Source organism: Theropithecus gelada, chromosome 4 (assembly GCF_003255815.1).
Source record: "Theropithecus gelada isolate Dixy chromosome 4, Tgel_1.0, whole genome shotgun sequence".
In the NCBI taxonomy this organism is placed as follows: domain Eukaryota; kingdom Metazoa; phylum Chordata; class Mammalia; order Primates; family Cercopithecidae; genus Theropithecus; species Theropithecus gelada.
In genome coordinates this window covers 10,995,276-11,013,452 of record NC_037671.1, presented here as the reverse complement: position 1 = coordinate 11,013,452, position 18,177 = coordinate 10,995,276, and the positions used below count along the sequence as shown (strand labels likewise).

Below are 18,177 nucleotides of genomic sequence, written 5' to 3'. Positions count from 1 at the left end.
CTTCTAAGGCCAGCCATGAGGATTAAATGAATGCAAATTTGTAGACCACTTACAGTATTACCTGGCATGTAGCAAGTGCCATGTAAGTGTTTGTTAAACCGCAGTGCTATCCAAAGTTAGCACAGACTTCAGAGGTCAAAGCATGTTCCTCCTCAAGACTCCCCTTCAGACACCTGCCACAAGCTCTGGGGTTCCCAGGCCACCTGCATTTCTGACCAGTTGTCTCTGTCATATGCCCAGGGCCCGAGCACTGTCTGCTAGGGTGCCTCAGTTCTCACCCATGCAGCTTCTCTCTACACATGATGTTTCATTGCTATTTGCTTTACTCCCTCAGGTTTCACAGAATGACTCATAGAACTCAAGAAAGTGCTCTCCTTACTATTACAGTTTTATTATAAATGACACATATCAGGACCAGCCAAATGAAGAGATGCACAGGGCGAGATATGGGAGATTTCCCAAATAGAAGCTTACGTGTCCTCAGGAACGCTTCACCCTCCTGGCACTTTGATGAATGATTACCAACCAGTAAGCTCACCTGAGCTTCCATGTCCAGAGTACTCATTGGGGTTCCATCATGTAGGCATAGTTGATTAAATCATTGGCCACATGGCTGAACTCAGTCTCCAGCCCTCATCTGCTCCCCAGAGGTAGGCCTGTTTATGTGGCTCAAAGCCTAAGCCCTCATGGTTGGCCGGCCCTTCTGGCGTGGCCAACCGCCATTCTGAAATCATCTTGGGCCCTCCATGAGTCACCTCATTAGCATAAACTCAGGTGCATTCCCAGAGGCCCAGCATGAATAACAAAGACAATTCTATCACCTGGGAAATTCCAAGGATTGAGGGTACCTCCCAGGAACCAGAGTCAAAGTCCAGTCAAATTCTTTATTATACAGCATAAGTTTACTGACTTGAATAGGCAGAGGGAGCAAGAAAAGCATTCTAGGAAACAGGTATCTAAAAAGAAAGGCAGGAATAGTCTGCCACACTCATGGCATAATAGAGAAACAGCCCCCAACTGATTGACTTTGCTATACAGTAGTCCCTCCTTATCTGAGGTTTCACTTTCTGCGGTTTCATTACCTGCAGGACAGTACGATAAGATATTTTGAGAGAGAGAGACTACATTCACATAACTTTCATTAAATTGTTCTAATAGTTCATCTCTTACTGTGCCTAATTTATAAATTAAACTTTATCATATGTATATACAGGAAAAAACATAGTATATACATGGTTCAGTACTATATGAAGTTTCAGGAATCTACTGGGGGTCTTGGAATGTATTCTCAGCAGATATAGGTGGCAACTGCATTGGAATGCATCAACCTTGAGCCAAATAACCAGGGCTCTGAGTTTAGCTCCAACGTTCAAGCACCTTCCTATTCCAGCAGCATCCGCCCTGATCCAGCATGGCGGCAAGAGCTTCTGCCAGTTAACACCCTGACTACTCGGCAGACGCCTTTCCGGCACCGCCCGCTGAGTAGATTGAATTTCTCCGGCGCCCTGTGATGACGCAAAAAAAACCCCGAGCGCGCCTTGAAAGAGGGCGGCCAGGTTTGCGCAGGCGCAGCGCGGCCGCGGGTGGGCGGAACTGGTCGGGATGAGTGGCGGAGGGACAGAGACCCCTGTGGGTTGTGAGGCCGCCCCGGGCGGTGGCAGCAAGAAGAGGGACTCCCTGGGGACTGCAGGCTCAGCGCACCTCATTATCAAGGGTACGGAGTGTCAGGGCTATAGTCCCTGGTGGTTCCTAGCACAGCCTCACCTCCCAGGCGGCGCCCTCTGACCCGGGCCGACCCCCGGCTCCCGGGCTGGCGCGCGTGCGTTTGTGCGGGTGGGGGCGTGGTGGTTGGTTCCCTTCTTTTTCCCCGCTCCAAATGCGTCCCACTACAACCAACCAGCCCAACTCCTCGTGTTTCCCCGCTTTCCTCGCCGCAGCCTGAGCCATCAGGCCCGCCCCTGTCCATTCCGCAAGCTCAGGACCCCGGGGCGCAGAGCCTTTGGGCAGCCTCGTGACCGACGTATAGTGAAAAGGGCGTTGGACTTGGGAGGCGGGGGCAGTCGCTTAGGAGTTGAGTGACTTCGGGTCATTGGCTTTACCCACTCTCCTCCCCGATCTGTTCCTGGTCGTGCGAGGAGTAAGTGAGAGATACACTTACGAAAGCGCCCTATAGCACCGTAAAGAACCATTCACGTTCAGAAATGTCCGTGTGTCCTGTGTGCTTTGAGCTGGGAGAAGGTTACAACCTAGATTCTCACAGAACCTGCATTAGGTTTGACTCCTAAAGCTCACAACGCTGTTTCCTGCGGGAAAGTCTTTGACAGTTGAATTGTAGTTCTTTATATATACCAGATATATACGGTGCTTATATACAGTGCTTGTATTCGTATTTTTTCTACTTGACTTGCTTAAGAAGATATGTCCTAATAAAATTCATTAAAATAGAGAGTTGAAATCTGCCCATCGTATGTCTGCAAAAATGAAAAATTTGGGGAACATTGCCAGTGAATGAACATGAATACCACATTTTCTTACTTTAATTTCTCAAGGAATTTTGAGATTTGCATTTTAAACTGCATAGCTGTAACTAAGAAGAATAATAAATTGAGTCACCAAAAGACTTAAATTCAGACCTTCTTAATGACTTTTTCAGACTTATGAAAAAGAGACTTACAGTGAACATTCACCATCCACCGTGATAAATAAATTACTAAAAGCCCCACTGTGTCTTGCTCTAATTGCACTCATTCCCCTCCCCCCTCTCAAGGTAGCCACCATTCAGAATTTGGTGTTTATTATTCTTGCGCATTTCTTTATAGTTTTGTGGCTTCTATCTCTATCCCAAAAGGAAATATTTTGAATATTTTTAAAGGTTTATGTAAGTGGCTTTAATCCTCTTGAAACTTGCTTTTTATTATATTTATTATAAAATACGTATTATATTTTTTATTTATGTTGATAAGTGTAACTCTGATGTATTTATTTTTATTTGATGATTCATAGAATTCCATTATATGAGTATGGTTAAGGTGTTTCCCGTTTTTTCTTTTGATATTACACCTATGCTGTAATAAATATATATAAATGGCCTTATTAATTTGTGCAAGTTTTCTAGGCTACATACCTAGGCATGAAAATGCTAGGTATACATGTCTTCAACTTTATTAGATACTGAAAGATTGTTCTCAAAAGCAGTTGCATCAGTGCACGCATCCACTGGCAGTGGATGAGATTTCCTCTTAGTCCGTAGTCTAAACTGGATTTTAACCTTCATCTCTTGGTGGGGAAGACAGAGAGTAAAACAAGCTAGAGATGATGCCATTTAGCATGGATTAACCCTGAATTTCATTTTATCTTTACAGATCTTGGAGAAATTCATTCAAGGCTTTTGGATCACAGACCAGTTATTCAAGGTGAAACTCGTTATTTTGTAAAAGAATTTGAAGTGAGTATTTAAACTTATTTTATAAAAGTACTTCCCTAATTGTTAGTGTGTTATTATACAGAAGAGAAATTCCCCAGTTTTAAAATCTGATTTTAGTTCATGTGTTCATAAAATATACGAAGTAAAAATGATGAAGAGGTAAAAATTGTTGTTTTTAATGGGATAAATTCCATACTAAACAGCAGGAGACATAAGTTCTGGTGCCTACTCTGGGGCATTTAATATCTGTCGATCTCAGGATTTTTAAATCTATAAAATGAGATACAGTGAAAAAAAAGGGATTTTAGAGATTGATGGGTCTGAGTTTTCCAGACTCATTTTCTGTATTTTTTTTCCTCAATTGAGACATCACCAATCACTCAAGCAGTCAAATTAAAACTTGAGAATTATCCTTGGCTATTTCCTTTCTTATAGGTTCCACATTCAGTGACCACATCTTTTAGACGTTACCTAGATGTTTACCTCATAAATGTCCGTTCTTTCTGACAGGTTTGCCTGCTTTATCAACCAAGTCAAATTAGTTTTCACCCTGCTGCCGGGGAATCTAACATTATTTCACTTTTTAAAACTTTTGATAATATTTCTGTCTTCAGGATAAAGTCCAAGCATTGTTCTGTGACCTGGCTCCTGCTTTTCTAGCTTAACCACCTGCCACTCTACCTTACATACTATGTTTCAGTGACAGTGATGCACGAACATGCCATCTTGTTTCATATTACTGTAGCTTTGTACATGTATAATTGGTTTATTGTGCTTTAAGTGGTAACTTCTCAAACTACCGTTGGGGTGGTAAATGGTGTTACACAAACAATTTTGTAATTCTGTGTAAGTTTCAGTTTTTTTGAGACTGACCAATCAGGATGTGCAAACATGCCAAAAGGAGAGAACCTTTTAATAAACCCAGTTGGTACAGAGCACTCAGGTAGAGGGCCAGAGCTGTTGCATTAGGTAACCATTTCTGGGTGCAAAAGATGCTGTGACTCAAAAACTGTGTAATACTTTACAGGATATGTGCATTTTAGAATATTGTCTGGTACCTAGGAATTAACTAGGTACATAACCCAGTTAATTATACACGTTAAGTAACATGTATGTTAACATGTATAATTGGTTTAGTTAATATGTTAATTAATGTACATAATTGGTTCATTGTTCATTAAGCAGTAAGTTCCCACAATCTGATTATACCATATCGTCATCATTAAAAAAAATTAAGTCTTTTTTATCTTTTTGATATTTATTTATTTGTCATCATTTTTTTTTATTATTATGAATAAGAATAATGTGGGAGACACAGAAAATTATCCAGAGACTGTTCCTTTACCGTGCTGCCTACAAATCTTGGCTGTTCTTAAAAATCCTAGATGATCTCTGACCTCTCCTTGTCTTTCCGACTTTATTGTATACAACTCTTCACTCCTTGTGTTTCAGCCACAATTCTTCCTTTCTTTTTCATTAACACATCACTATTGTTAAGCATCAGCAATTCCATCTTCCTAAGATGCTGCTACTTCTCATTTTTCGCAGGACTCATTATTTTTGGTTTAGATTGCAGGTTAAATATCACCTCCAGCCCTTTAGTCCAAGGCCGTCATCAGTACACTCTATCATGTCACCCTAATTTACTTCTCTATATAGCACTGTATTCATTTTCTAAGTCTATGTAATAAATTACTACAAATTTAACAGGTCAAAACAGCTTATAGTAACAGCTGATTATATAAAGTCAAATAAAATGTGTCGAGCGCTTATTTTATGTGAGGCATAATATCAGGAAGTAATGATTTACCAGTGAATAAGACAGACATAGTCCCACCCTTCATTCTTACAGTGCTTTGAAGAATGGTCTTTATTATTGAAGAATGATCTCTGAAGGGCTCAAGAACATTTTATCAGCTAAGTTTGAGTTGCTTTTCTTGAAAAGTGCTTGATCCAGTCTTTTCACACAGTGACCAACACAAGAGCAATTGGTCTTCCCTCCCTCATTGGTCTTCCTGAGGGTTTAGTGTAGCGTAGAACCTCAGGCTCAAATGCCTTTTCTGTCTGTTATACTCTCCTCTCAGATTAGAGGGAAAAAGCTGAACGTGTTTCAGAGGCTTTAGGTTTGAATATACATCTGCATTATTTGTACTTCTTTTCTATCTTGGCCGAAACAATGATATCAGATAATGAATAGATGTGGTCTTTGCCCAAAGCGGCATGGTTAGATGGAGAAGAGCGGCGAAGCAGAGCTGCTGGTACCTCCTGGAAGTGTTGTCTTTTCTGTGCCATTTGAATATTGTTTACTTTAAGAAAAACTGGCTAGCACTTAAAGCTGAAGTTGTTTATATGTTTAAAAAACTTAAGATATATGGCAACAATTAGCTTTTTCTTTATAAAATTTTATTTGTAAAAGAAGGGAGTAAGTGCCACATGGTGGCAGCATTACTTAAATTACTGAAGCACTGTTAGGCTATTTTAAACTCTCTTTTTGTTTTCATTAGTATTTAAGGACAGTTGACTGTCTTTCTCCTAACTTTATACAAACTCTTTTCCCCTTGATTCCAATGGACATTATGGACAGAGATTCATAAGGATCTCACCTTTCAGGTGAAAACCTTCCAGTGAGTATTCATGTCATAGTATCAGTGGGTAAAGGCATTGTCCTCTGTGCCACTGTCTTTCTAGCCTTGGAGGAACTGTTATGGCCTTTCTCATGTAGAAAAGAGCAGAGACTCATGGTAGTCAATAAGTATTTAGACATGCTTAGAGAGTATATAATCCTGTATAAGTTCCTTGTTTCGTTTTTAGCAAACTTTATTCATGCAATGCTTTATGGAATAGTTACTGAATACCTATGTATATTAGTACGGAATATGTTTAGTCGATAGTGACAGATATCTGAAAAATAGTGGATTTAACAAGTGCTTAATTTTCTATCACAATATGCAGAGTTTAGAGTTAGCATAGGGCTGGAATGGTGGTCCTATGATGTCAGCTTTTTCTTCCAGTTTTACCTTCTATCCCCCTGGGATGTTGCCTTTGTCCTTATGCTTACAAGTTGGCTTTTTTGTTTTGTTTTGTTTTAAGACAAGGTCACACTCTGTAACCCAGCCTGGAGTGCAGTGGCAGTATCATGGCCTACTGCAGCCTCAACCTCCTGGGTTCAAGCAGTCTTTTTACTTCAGCCTCCCAAGTAGCTGGGACCACAGTAACCTATCCTCTGAATGGAGCTGCATAGCTCACCTTTCTGTTCTCAGTTGTGTTTGTCTTTGAACTGAGAGACCATTTTCTTGTACATGTAAATTAGTTTGCCATAAGGAATGAAATAGTTTACCCTGCTCTCTCATTTTTTCTACATTTTACAATCCCGGGGCCGGCCTTTTTTTTTTTTTTTTTTTTTTTTTTGTTTAATTTTCGTAGAGACAGGGTCTCACTATGTTGCCCATGCTGGACTTGGACTCCTGGGCTCAATTGATCCTCCTACCCCAGTCTCCAAAAGTACTGGGATTATAAGCATGAGCCACCATGCTCAGCCTACAAGGTGGCTTTTGGACCTCCACCCATTACATGTGCATTTCATGTAGCAAAAAGGAAGGCAGGTAGGAAGTAGCTAGCAGTCTCTGTTATAGGCATGTTGCCACTCCAAATGAAATTTAGGTGTTGATAATGAGAGAGAAGAGAATGGAGGCAGAGATACCTGTCATACCAGACATGTAAAAAATAAATAGGAAACAATTCCTACCTCCATGAAGTTTACCATCTAGGGAGAAGAAAGGCATGTAAACAAAGAATCGTCATGGTGTAATTATTATAATAAAATAAGCACAAAAGACTTGAGAGCTCAGAAGAGGAAACAACTGGAGAAGCTTCTAAGAGAGCTCAGGGAAATTTTCATAGAGCAGGTGCTGTTTGGACTGAAAGAAAAATAGGGGTTAGGAAAAGTAAAGGCAATGTTGGTTAAAATTAGAGGCAGAAAGAAAAGTGTTTAACAGTGCAGTAAGCACAGGAGTTGAGAGGGACTGTTTTAATTAATTCCAATGTGGGTTAAATTGAGCAAGAGAAAATTCCTCCAAAGGCAGCACAAGAATTTCACTTGACCTCCTGATTTCTTGTTTTTAGTTAGATTACTAGAGACACTGTCAGGTTAAAACATTTTATCAGAGTGTCTGTTCCATATAACGTGATAAGTATATGTATACACTGTATGGTTTAAAATCTTGTGACTGAAAGAAAAATGTAAATTATATCAGTCTCTCATTTTCTCTCTGATGCTGTCAGATTACATCAGAAACCAAGTTTTATGAGTGCTGAGCTTTGCTCTGAGAATTTTCATGCCAGAAACAATATACATATATAAATAAACAAATGTTAGTTTATATTCTTCCTTGTGTGATAAGTGTGAACAGTACCCCTCAGTTAAAAATATCAGCATAAAAACAAACGCATACCAGATGGTGAGTTTAAGGGAAGAGACTTTCTAATGTCTTTTTTGTGTAATAGTGTCATGAGTTTTTTTTTTTTTTTCCGAGATGGAGTTTCATTCATGTTGCCCGGGCTGGAGTACAATGGTGTGATTTCAACTCACTGTAACCTGTGCCTCCCGGATTCAAGCAATTCTCCTGCCTTAGCCTCCCAAGTAGCTGGAATTACAGGCGAATTACAGGCATATGCCACCACATCCAGCTAATTTTGTATATTTTTTAGTAGAGAACAGGGTTTCACCATGTTGGCCAGGCTGGTCTTGAACTCCTGACCTCAGGTGATCCAACTGCCTTGGCCTCCCAAAGTACTGGGATTACAGGTGTGAGCCACCACGCCAGGCCTTTTTTTGTCTTTTAAATTAATTATTAATGGGCTGTTAGAGAGGTATGGCTACTAATTCACTTACTGTAAGTACCAGTTTGCCTGCTACAATAAATAACCCTTTAAATAAGTGGTTCTCTTAGTAGGTCACGGACTCCTTTAAGAATTTTTTTCCCCAGAAAAATGCATAGAGAACATATGTCTTCAATTTGACTACAATTTCAGGAGCACCCTGGAACCCCAAAGCCCATTTATAGGCCCCGGAGTAATCTGTCCTGTGAATGGAACTGCATAGCTCCCCTCTCTGTTCTTAGTTTTGTCTGTCTTTGAATTGAGAGATCATTTTCTTGTACATGTAAATTAGTCTGCCATAAGCAATGAAGTCGTTTCCCCTACTCTCTTGATTTTTCCGTATTACAGTGCCATCTGGAGAAGGTGGCAGTGGTGGTGGCATAGTTTTATGTTTTTTTTTTTTCTCCTTGAATATATCTAAAAACAGAGCAATTAGCATAGCAAAACCAATCTACATCTGTAATAAAACCAGGCGACAGGGTACCCATGATACCAGTGGCCAAGTCACCAACAGCTAAAAGGCTTCTGTGGTATAAGAACTGCCAGAGGGAGTGGAAAGAATGCAGAGGGACTTGTGAGAGCGTTGAGTGCTAGACAGCCTCAAAATTCCCACCAGATAGATTTGGGAAGCCTGATGGGTGTTTTAGTCTGTCATGTGATGCTAGAACAGAATACCTGAAACTGAGTAATTTATAATGAGGAGAAACGTATTTTGCTCACAGTTCTGGAGGCTGGGAAGTTATCAAAGGGGCTTCATCTGGTGAGTGCCTTCTGACTATGTCATCCTATGGTGGGAGGCAGAAGGTAAGAAAAGTTAAGAGAGAAAGATAAGGGGTCTGAACTTTGTCTACTTATAAAGGCACCCATACTTTTGATAATGACCTTAACCCATTCATGAGGGCACAGCCCTCATGAACTAATCACCCCTCATTAGGCCCAGACCCCACCTCCCAACACTGTGGCATTGGGTGTTATATTTCCAGCACATAGTTTTGGGGGGTACATTCAAACTGTAGCAGTGGGCCATTTGGAGAACAGCAGCAGAAACTGGGAGGGGACTTCACAGGCTCCAACTTAGGAGTAGGTGCTAGCGGGCTGTTGGAAAGCCTAACGGTGCTGAAGCAGTCAGGGGCTTTGGAACTCCCAAACCAAAACACCCTTTCACAATAATGTTTTACACTGTAGAAAAGCTGTAGGAAACTGAATACTTTGTGAAACAAAAAAGGGAGTTCTACAACTCTGAAGTTAAAAAGGCTGTTGTGACCACCCCTCCCTTCTAAAAATAGTGGAAAACTAATTTCACTTACAGTTGAGCAAGAGTCAAATCCCACACAATTTATTAGAGGATAAAGAACAGAATAATATTCCTCAAGGAAATAAGAAAGATTTGACTACACAAAAAATAAAACTTTAACCTAGTATTTTATTTTATATACTTTTTGAGACAGTCTTACTCGTCTCCCAGGCTGGAATGCAGTGGTGTGATCTCGGCTCACTACAATCTCCACCTTCTGGGTTCCTGTGATTCTCCTGCTTCAGCCTCCCGAGTAGCTGGGATTACAGGCACCCGCCACCACACCTGGCTGGTTTTTGTATTTTTTAATAGAGACAGGGTTTTACCATGTTGGCCAGGCTGATCTCAAACTCGTGACCTCAGGTGATCCACCCGCCTCGGCTTCCCAAAGTGCTGGAATTACAAGCGTGAGCCACCACGCCAAACCTAGTATTTTAAGATGAGCTCTGGGAGCATAAGAAAATTGTAGAAGCGGCCGGACGCGGTGGCTCAAGCCTGTAATCCCAGCACTCTGGGAGGCCGAGACGGGTGGATCACGAGGTCAGGAGATCGAGACCATCCTGGCTAACACGGTGAAACCCTGTCTCTACTAAAAATACAAAAAACTAGCCGGGCGTGGTGGCGGGCGCCTGTAGTCCCAGCTACTCGGAGGCTGAGGCGGGAGAATGGCGTGAACCCGGGAGGCAGAGCTTGCAGTGAGCCGAGATCGTGCCACTGCACTCCAGCCTGGGCGACACAGCGAGACTCCGTCTCAAAACAAACAAACAAACAAACAAGAAACAAACAAAAAAAAAATTGTAGAAGCAAGGAAAGAACAATATACCTCATAAAAGGAAAAACTCAGAAATGGTCAGGTAAAATAATTAGCAAAAATAAAAGGTAAGGTGAAAGAATTCAGGAAAAAGAAATTTAAAAACATGTCAGAAATGAAAACTAAACTAAAAGGAACACGAGTGAATAAACAACTGAAGAGTCCTTAAGTGAAGTTGAAAATTGAAATGAAAAATTGAAATATGTGTGATAATGAGCCACTAGAAAAGAAGACCAAAGCAATATAATAGAGCAAATATAAAATATAAATATAAAAACTAGGAGTCAATAAAACTTTCTTGAAGTACAATACTACTAAAATTATATTGAAGGGCACACTACATTCAGGGAAAATTAACCCAGAACAGACAACACTAAGATAGTTAACAATAAATCTATTAGACTTTATAGAAAAAAGTCCTTTGGGCATCCAGACAAAATGGCTAAGTCCTTTATAAGGGCAAGAAAACGCAGTTGTTAACAGATGTATCTGTCTCATGCCAGAAGACAACGGAATAACAGCCAGGAGTTTTATATCCAGCCAAACTGACCCCCAGGTACAGGAACCACAGACTATTAGGTCACGCAGGGACTCTGGGATGATTGTTCCAATGAGCCTTTCCTAAGGAATCTGTTATACAACAGAGTGAATTTCAGCTAACCAAAATGATTAGAGAGACTTCTACCTAACAACAGTGGGTAAGCGTTCAATATATATTTACTTTCAGAATTAAGACTAAACCATAGTTAAAGGCAGACAGTGTAATATCCAGTGGCTCTGTGTTCTGACAGTGAAGATGTAGTGTAACTATCAGAAAATAGAAGGAAATGGTGAGCGTCTATGAAAAGTAGGATTTCCTTACCGATTGCCTTGTAAATATTAACTGGAAGTAAAAGGATGCTGTTTCAAATTGGATCCCGAAAAGGAGGGAAAAGCTGGGAAAAGAGAAGATTAACACCTAATATTAATATTGCTAATAAGTAAGGAACCAATAAACAGTCACCAAAAAGATGAAGGTATTATATACAAAGTTATATAAAGTATAGGTTGGATGTCCCTAATCAAAAATTCCAAAATCCAAAATGTTCCAATAAGCATTTTCTTTGAGCATCATGTTAGCATTCAAAAAGTTTTGAATTTTGGAGCATTTCAGATTTTGGATTTTCGAGTTAGGGATCTTTGATCTGTGTTAATATAAACATAACCATGAGAACAAGAACACCAACTTTTCTAAATAACAAAAAGATGCACCAAAAAGAGAAAACAAAGATCACATAGAGAAAGATTTTATATGTATATTATGTATGTGTGTATGAATTTGACTCATGAAATAAGAAAAGTCTGTATCACGTTTCTGTTTAAGAAAGGTAATTTAAAAGTATGTACAATATTATTGGTATATTTCAGAAATATTGTGGGTTTGGTTACAGGCCTCTGCAATGAAGTGAATATTGTAATAAAGCAAGTTAAACAAATTACTTGGGTAACCAATTAATAGAAAAGTATGTTTATACTGTAGTCTTTTAAGTTTACAGTAGCATTATGTCTAAAAAACAATGTACATACCTTAATTTAAAAATATTTTCTCGTTAAGGCTGCTAATCTGAGCTTTCAGCAAGTCATAATCTTTTTGCTAATGGAGAATCTTGTTTCGACGTTAATGGCTGCTGACTGATCAGGGTGGTGGTTGCTGAAGGTTGGGGTGACTGTGGCAATTTCTTAAAACAACAATCAAGTTCCCACATCAACTGACTCTTCTTTCTACAAAGATTTCTCTGTAGCATAATATGCTGCTTGGTAGTGTTTTACCCACAGTCGAAGTTTTTTCCAAATTTCAGTCTTCTCAAACCCTGCTGCTGCTGTATTAACTAAGTCTATATAATATTCTAAAACTTTTGTTGTCATCTCAATAGTGTTCACAGCATTTTCAACATGTCTTTCTAAGTGTAATCATTTCTAGCTTTTGATTAAAGTGAGAGTTGTGTGACTCTTCTTTACTTGAACTTGTAGAGGCCATTGTAGGGTTATTAATTGGCCTGATGTCACCAGGAGTAGATTCCATCTCAAGAAACTGCATTCTTTGCTTATCCATAAGAAGCATCTCCTCATCTGTTCAAGTTTTATTATGAGATGCAGCAATTCAGTCACATCTTCAGGCTCCACTTCTTTTTTTTTTTTTTTTGAGGTGGAGTCTCGCTGTGTTGCCCGGGCTGGAGTGCAGTGGCGCAATCTCGGCTTACTGCAAGCTCCACCTCCTGGGCTCACACCATTGTCCTGCCTCAGCCTCCTGAGTAGCTGGGACTACAGGCGCCTGCCACCACGCCCGGCTAATTTTTTTGTAGTTTTTTAGTAGAGATGGGGTTTCACCGTGTTAGCCAGGGTGATCTCGATCTCCTGACCTCGTGATCTGCCAGCCTCAGCCTCCCAAAGGGCTGGGATTACAGGCGTGAGCCACCGCGCCTGGCCTTCAGGCTCCACTTCTTATTCTGGTTGTTTTGCTTTTTCCACCCCATCTGTAACAGCTTCCTCAGCTGAAGCCTAGAATTCCTCAAAATCACCCATGATGGTTGGAATCAACTTCTTCCAAACTCCTGTTAATGTTGATACTTTGACCTCTTCCCATGAATCATTAATGTTCTTAATGGCATCTAGAATGGTGACTCCTTTCCAGAAGATCTTCAATTTACTTTGCCCAGATCCATCAGTGAAATCACTGTCTCTGGCAGCTATTAAGAAATTTATTTCTTAAGTAATAAGTCTTGAAAGGCAAGGTGATTTCTTAATCCACGGGCTGTAGAATGGATGTTGTATCAGCAGACATGAAAACAACACTCATCTTCTTGTGTATCTCCATCAGACCTCCAGGGTAACCAGGTGTATTGTCATTGAGCAGTACTATTTTGAGAGGAGTCTTTTTTTCTGAGCAGTAGGTTTCAATAGTGGGCTTCAGTAAACCATACTGTAAACAGATGTGCTGTCATCCAGGCTTTGTTCTTCCTTTTATAAAGCACAGGCAGAGTAGATTTAGCATAATTCTTTAGGACCCTAGGATTTTTGGAATGGTACATGAGCACTGGCTTCAACTTCAAGTCACCAGCTGCATTAACCCCTAACAAGAGAGTTAGCTTGTCCTTTGAAGCTCTGAAGCCAGGCATTGACTTCTCTCTAGCTATGAAAGTCCTAGATGGCGTTTTCTGCTAGTAGCAGGCTGTTTCATATACATTGAAAGTCTGTTGTTTAGTGCAGCCACCTTCACCAATGATCGTAGCTAGATCCTGCAGTCTACATTAGCACTTGCTGCTTCACCTTGCACTTGTATGTTATGGAAGTGGTGTCTTTCCTCAAATCTCATGAACCAACCTCTGCTGGCTTGGTTTCAAACCTTCCTTCTGCAGCTTCCTCACCTCTCTCAACCTTCATAGAATTGAACAGAGTTAGGGCCTTCCTCTGGATTAGGCTTTGGCTTAAGAGAATGTTGTGGCTGGTTTCGTCTTCTATCCAGACCACTCAAACTTTCTCCCTATTAGCAATAAGGCTGTTTCACTTTCTTATTTGTGTGTTCACTGGAATAACCTTTTTTTTTTTTTGAGATGGAGTCTCACTCTGTCACCAGGCTGGAGTTCAGTGGTGCAGTCTCGGCTCACTGCAACCTCCACCTCCTGGGTTCAAGCGATTCCCTTGCCTCAGCCTCCTGAGTAGCTGGGACTACAGGAGTGCGCTACCACGCTCAGGTGATTTTTGTATTTTTAGTAGAGATGGGTCTCACCATGTTGGCCAAGACGGTCTCGATCTCTTGACCTCGTAATCTGCCCATCTTGGCCTCCCAATGGAGTAATATTTTAAATTTCCTTCAATAATCTTTCTTTTCCACTGGGCACAGTTGCTCATGCCTGTAATCCCAGCACTTTGGGAAGCCGAGGCAGGCGGATCACCTGAAGTCAGGAGTTCAAGACCGGCCTGGCCAACATGGCGAAACCCCGTCTCTACTAAAAATACAAAAAAATTAGCCAGGCATGGTGGTGCTTGCCTGTAGTCTCAGCTACTTGGGAGGCTGAGGTGGGAGAATCGCTTGAACCTTGGCGGCAGAGGTTGCAGTGAGCCGAGATCATGCCATTACACTCCAGCCTGGGTGACAGAGAGAGACTCTGTCTCAAAAAAAAAAAAAATGTTTCTTTTCCCTTCTCATCTTGGCTAAATATGTGGTGCGAAAGGCCTCGCGTTCATCCTGCCTTGGCTTTCAACATGCCTTTTTCACTAAGTGTAATCATTTCTAGCTTTGGATTAAAGTCAGAGATGTATGACTCTTTATTTGTTTGAACACTTAGAGGCCATTGTGGAGTTATTAATTGGCCTAATTTCAATGTGTCATGGGGAATACGGAGGCCCAAGGAGAGGGAAAGAGATGGGGGAATGGCTGGTCAGTGGAGCAGTGAGAACAGACCCAACATTTATAGATTAAGTTCGTGGTCTTATATGATTGTGGTTTGTGGCACCCCAAAACTATGACAACATCAAAGATCACTGATCACAGATCTCCCTAACAGGTGTAATAGTAATGAAAACTTGTGAATTTTATGAGAATTACCCAAATGTGACTCAGGGACACAAAGTGAGCTCGTGCTGATGGAAATATGGCACCAATAGGCTTGCTTGAAACGGGATTGTCACAAACCTTCAATTTTTAAAAAACATAGTATCTGCAAAGCGTAGTAAAGTGAGGTATGCTTGTGTACACTTAGAAGTATATACATTGGCCGGACACAGTGGCTCACACCTGTAATCCCAGCACTTTGGGAGGCTGAGGTGGATGGATTGCTTGAGCTCAGGGGTTTGAGACCGGCCCTGGGCAACATGATGAAACCCCGTCTCTACAGAAAATACAAGAATTGGCCAGGCATAGTCGCTTGTACCTGTTCTTTCAGCTACTTGGGTTCTGAGGCAGGAGGATCGTTTGAGCCCAGGAAACGGAGGTTGCAATGAGCCAGGATCACACCACTTTACTCCAGCCTGGGCAACAGAGTGAAACCCTATCTCCAAAAAAAAAAAAAAAAAAAGGTATATACGTAATTATATACACATTGACACGTATGCATTTGTATATGCATGTATATACTTAAAACAGTGGTTGAATAAGTTAATAATTACCTAAAGGGAAAGCTATGGAGGAGATAAGGTGCAAAGGATAGGAGGATAGTAGAAGCTAGACTTCTTTGAATGTATTTTGTTTTACAGATGTAGTTTTGGAGCCATATAAATATTTTACATAATTTAAGGTAAACTTTAAATTTAAAGAGCAATTCCTAAAAGTCAAGTAAAATTTAAAGAAACAAGTCTGTGTTTTTGGATGGCGACATTGCTACTTAGAGAGAAATTGTTCCACATTCTTTCTTTCCTTTCTTTCTTGCTTTTTTTCAAGACAAAGCCTTGCTCGTCCCCCAGGCTGGAGTTCAGTGTCACGATCTCAGCTCACTGCAACCTCCGCCTCCCGAGTTCAAGAGATTCTCCTGCCTCAGCCTCCCAGTTAGCTGGGATTACAGGCGCCTGCCACCATGCCCGGCTAATTTTTGTATTTTCAGTAGAGATGGGGTTTCACCATGTTGGCCAGGCTGGTCTCGAACTCCTGACCTCAGGTGATCCGCCCGCCTCGGCCTCCCAAAGTGCTGGAATTACAGGCATGAGCCACTGCGCCCGGCCTCTTTCCTTTCTTTCTTAATTTCCTTTCTTTTATTTCTTTTGAGGTGGAGTCTCGTTCGCCCAGGCTGGAGTGAAGTGGTGTGGTCTCGGCTCACTGCAACTTCTGCCACCCTGGGTTCAAGCGATTCTCCTGTCTCAGCCTCCCGAGTAGCTGGTATTACAGGTGCGCACCACCATACCCAGCTAATTTTTGTATTTTTAGTAGAGATGGGGTTTCATCATATTAGCCAGGCTGGTCTTGAACTCCTGACCTCAGGTGATCCGCCTACCTCGGCCTCCCAAAGTGCTGGGATTACAGGCGTGAGCCACTGTGCCCAGCCAACTCTTCCATGTAATTTCAAGGCACAATGATTTGACTTTACATCCTAGTGAAATATATCTTCAAAATAAAAAATTTTTTAAAAAATCTTAAATTTCTTTTTTTAGTAATCATTTTCTTGATGCTAGTATTGGTATTACGACTTGATTGAATCAGTGATAAAAAATAATTATGTTGGTGTTTTGATAACTGGGAAGAGATAAAACAGAAGAGGGTAATTAGAAATTCTATGGTCTTGAATTTGAGTTTGACTATCAATATAAACTCAAGATATATCTATTCTTTTTAAAAATACATATTTCCTAGCCTTGTCCACTGAAAAGTTAGAAATAGTGACCAACCCAATAGCAGTGAGCAGCCTTAGTTTTCAGTCTCCGAATTCCTTTTCTCCATCCCAGTGGGAGTTAGACACATGCTCATTCCAAGTCCAGAGCAGGAGATGGAGAGGATGAACCTGGAGCATCAGATCATGCCAGAAAGCAAATGACCTACTACAAAATACTAGAGTTTTGTCTGAAGCATTCCAGAGCCAGCTTGAATAGGCTCCCACTGGACAAAGCTAGGATAATCTGAGTACCAATTATCTGGTGCAAAAGGCCTTGCGTTCATTCTGTGAGAAATACTGCAATGGATTGAAAAACTTCAAATATCTTTAAATCTGTGAGTCATAGGGATATGTACAAACAAACAAAAAACCTTTCTAATCACCTTTAGTGAATACTAGGGAGCAAACTCATTATTTTTGAAACTGGTAAATAAGGGAGAAAGAATCAAGTGTTCTGTTTTGCCTTTTGTATGTGAACATTCCTCGGAGTAACCAAGTTGTTGATAGGGGCAGTTTCTCTTCATAGAGTATTTCTGCTAGTAAACAAAGACAGAATGCTACCAAGATGCTGTTGAGAATATACAACTCATGTCTGAAAAATTCTTGCAAACAAAAAATAGAACCCTGAATTTGATCAGGGCTTTAGTTCTAACGACTAATTTACAGGAAAGAGAACAGACAAAGGAGTATGTTAAATTACACCATGGGGATTCATTCAGCAAACAACAGACTGTGGGAAACTGTGCAGAACAAATGACTCACTTTTTTCCAACAAATTGCAAAGGAAAAAAGTGAAAGGGGAAATCTATTGGTTAAAACGGACTTAAGAAACATATTAATCAATTACAGTACATAAAACTTGTTTAGGTTGTGGTTCAAACAAACTGGGAGATAAAAAACATAGGACATGTGAGGGAATGTGAACATTACTTTGATATTTCATGATACTAAAAAATTGTTGGCCAGACGTGGTCAACAAATGTCTTTTATAGAGAGATGGGTACAACCCTGTCTCTATAAAAAATACAAAAATTAGCCAAGTGTCATAATGTGCGCCTGTAGTCCCAGTTACTTGGAAGGCTGAGGTAGGAGGATCGCTTGAGCCAGGGAGGCAGAGGTTGCAGTGAGCCAAGATTGTGCCACTGCACTCCAGCCTGGAAAACAGAGCCCGACCTTGTCTCAAAAAAAAAAAAAAAAAAAAAAAAAATTACTGTTAACTGTGTGTGTGTGTGTGTGTGTGTGTGTGTGTGTGTGTGTGTGTGAGATAGAGAGAGAACTGGTCTTATTGTTTGTTTAAGGCAAGTCTTGTGTTTTAAAGATACTAATATATGTTGAGACTGAGCATGGTGGCTCATGTATGTAATTCCAGTACTTCGGGAGTCCAGGGTGGAAGGATTGCTTGAGCCCACGAGTTTGAGGCCAGCCTGGACAA

At 40.7% G+C, this 18,177-nt stretch overlaps 1 protein-coding gene across 4 annotated transcripts in view; it reads left to right on the top strand.

The window, feature by feature from the left end:
- The window catches only part of BLOC1S5 (biogenesis of lysosomal organelles complex 1 subunit 5), a 60,885-nt gene that overhangs the window by 4,969 nt on the left and 37,739 nt on the right, over window positions 1–18,177 (top strand). For 2 of the 4 annotated variants that reach the window (XM_025383884.1, XM_025383881.1), the window contains exons 1-2: window positions 1,571–1,714; window positions 3,363–3,445. The exons of 1 other annotated variant lie outside the window; for it this stretch is intronic. In XM_025383884.1, coding sequence (XP_025239669.1) covers window positions 1,603–1,714; window positions 3,363–3,445 — 195 coding nt within the window. In that variant the 5' untranslated portion in view covers window positions 1,571–1,602. Of the gene's footprint in view, window positions 1–1,564; window positions 1,715–3,362; window positions 3,446–11,134; window positions 11,238–18,177 lie in introns of those variants that run through there. One more of the 4 variants, XM_025383882.1, reaches the window with a different exon arrangement.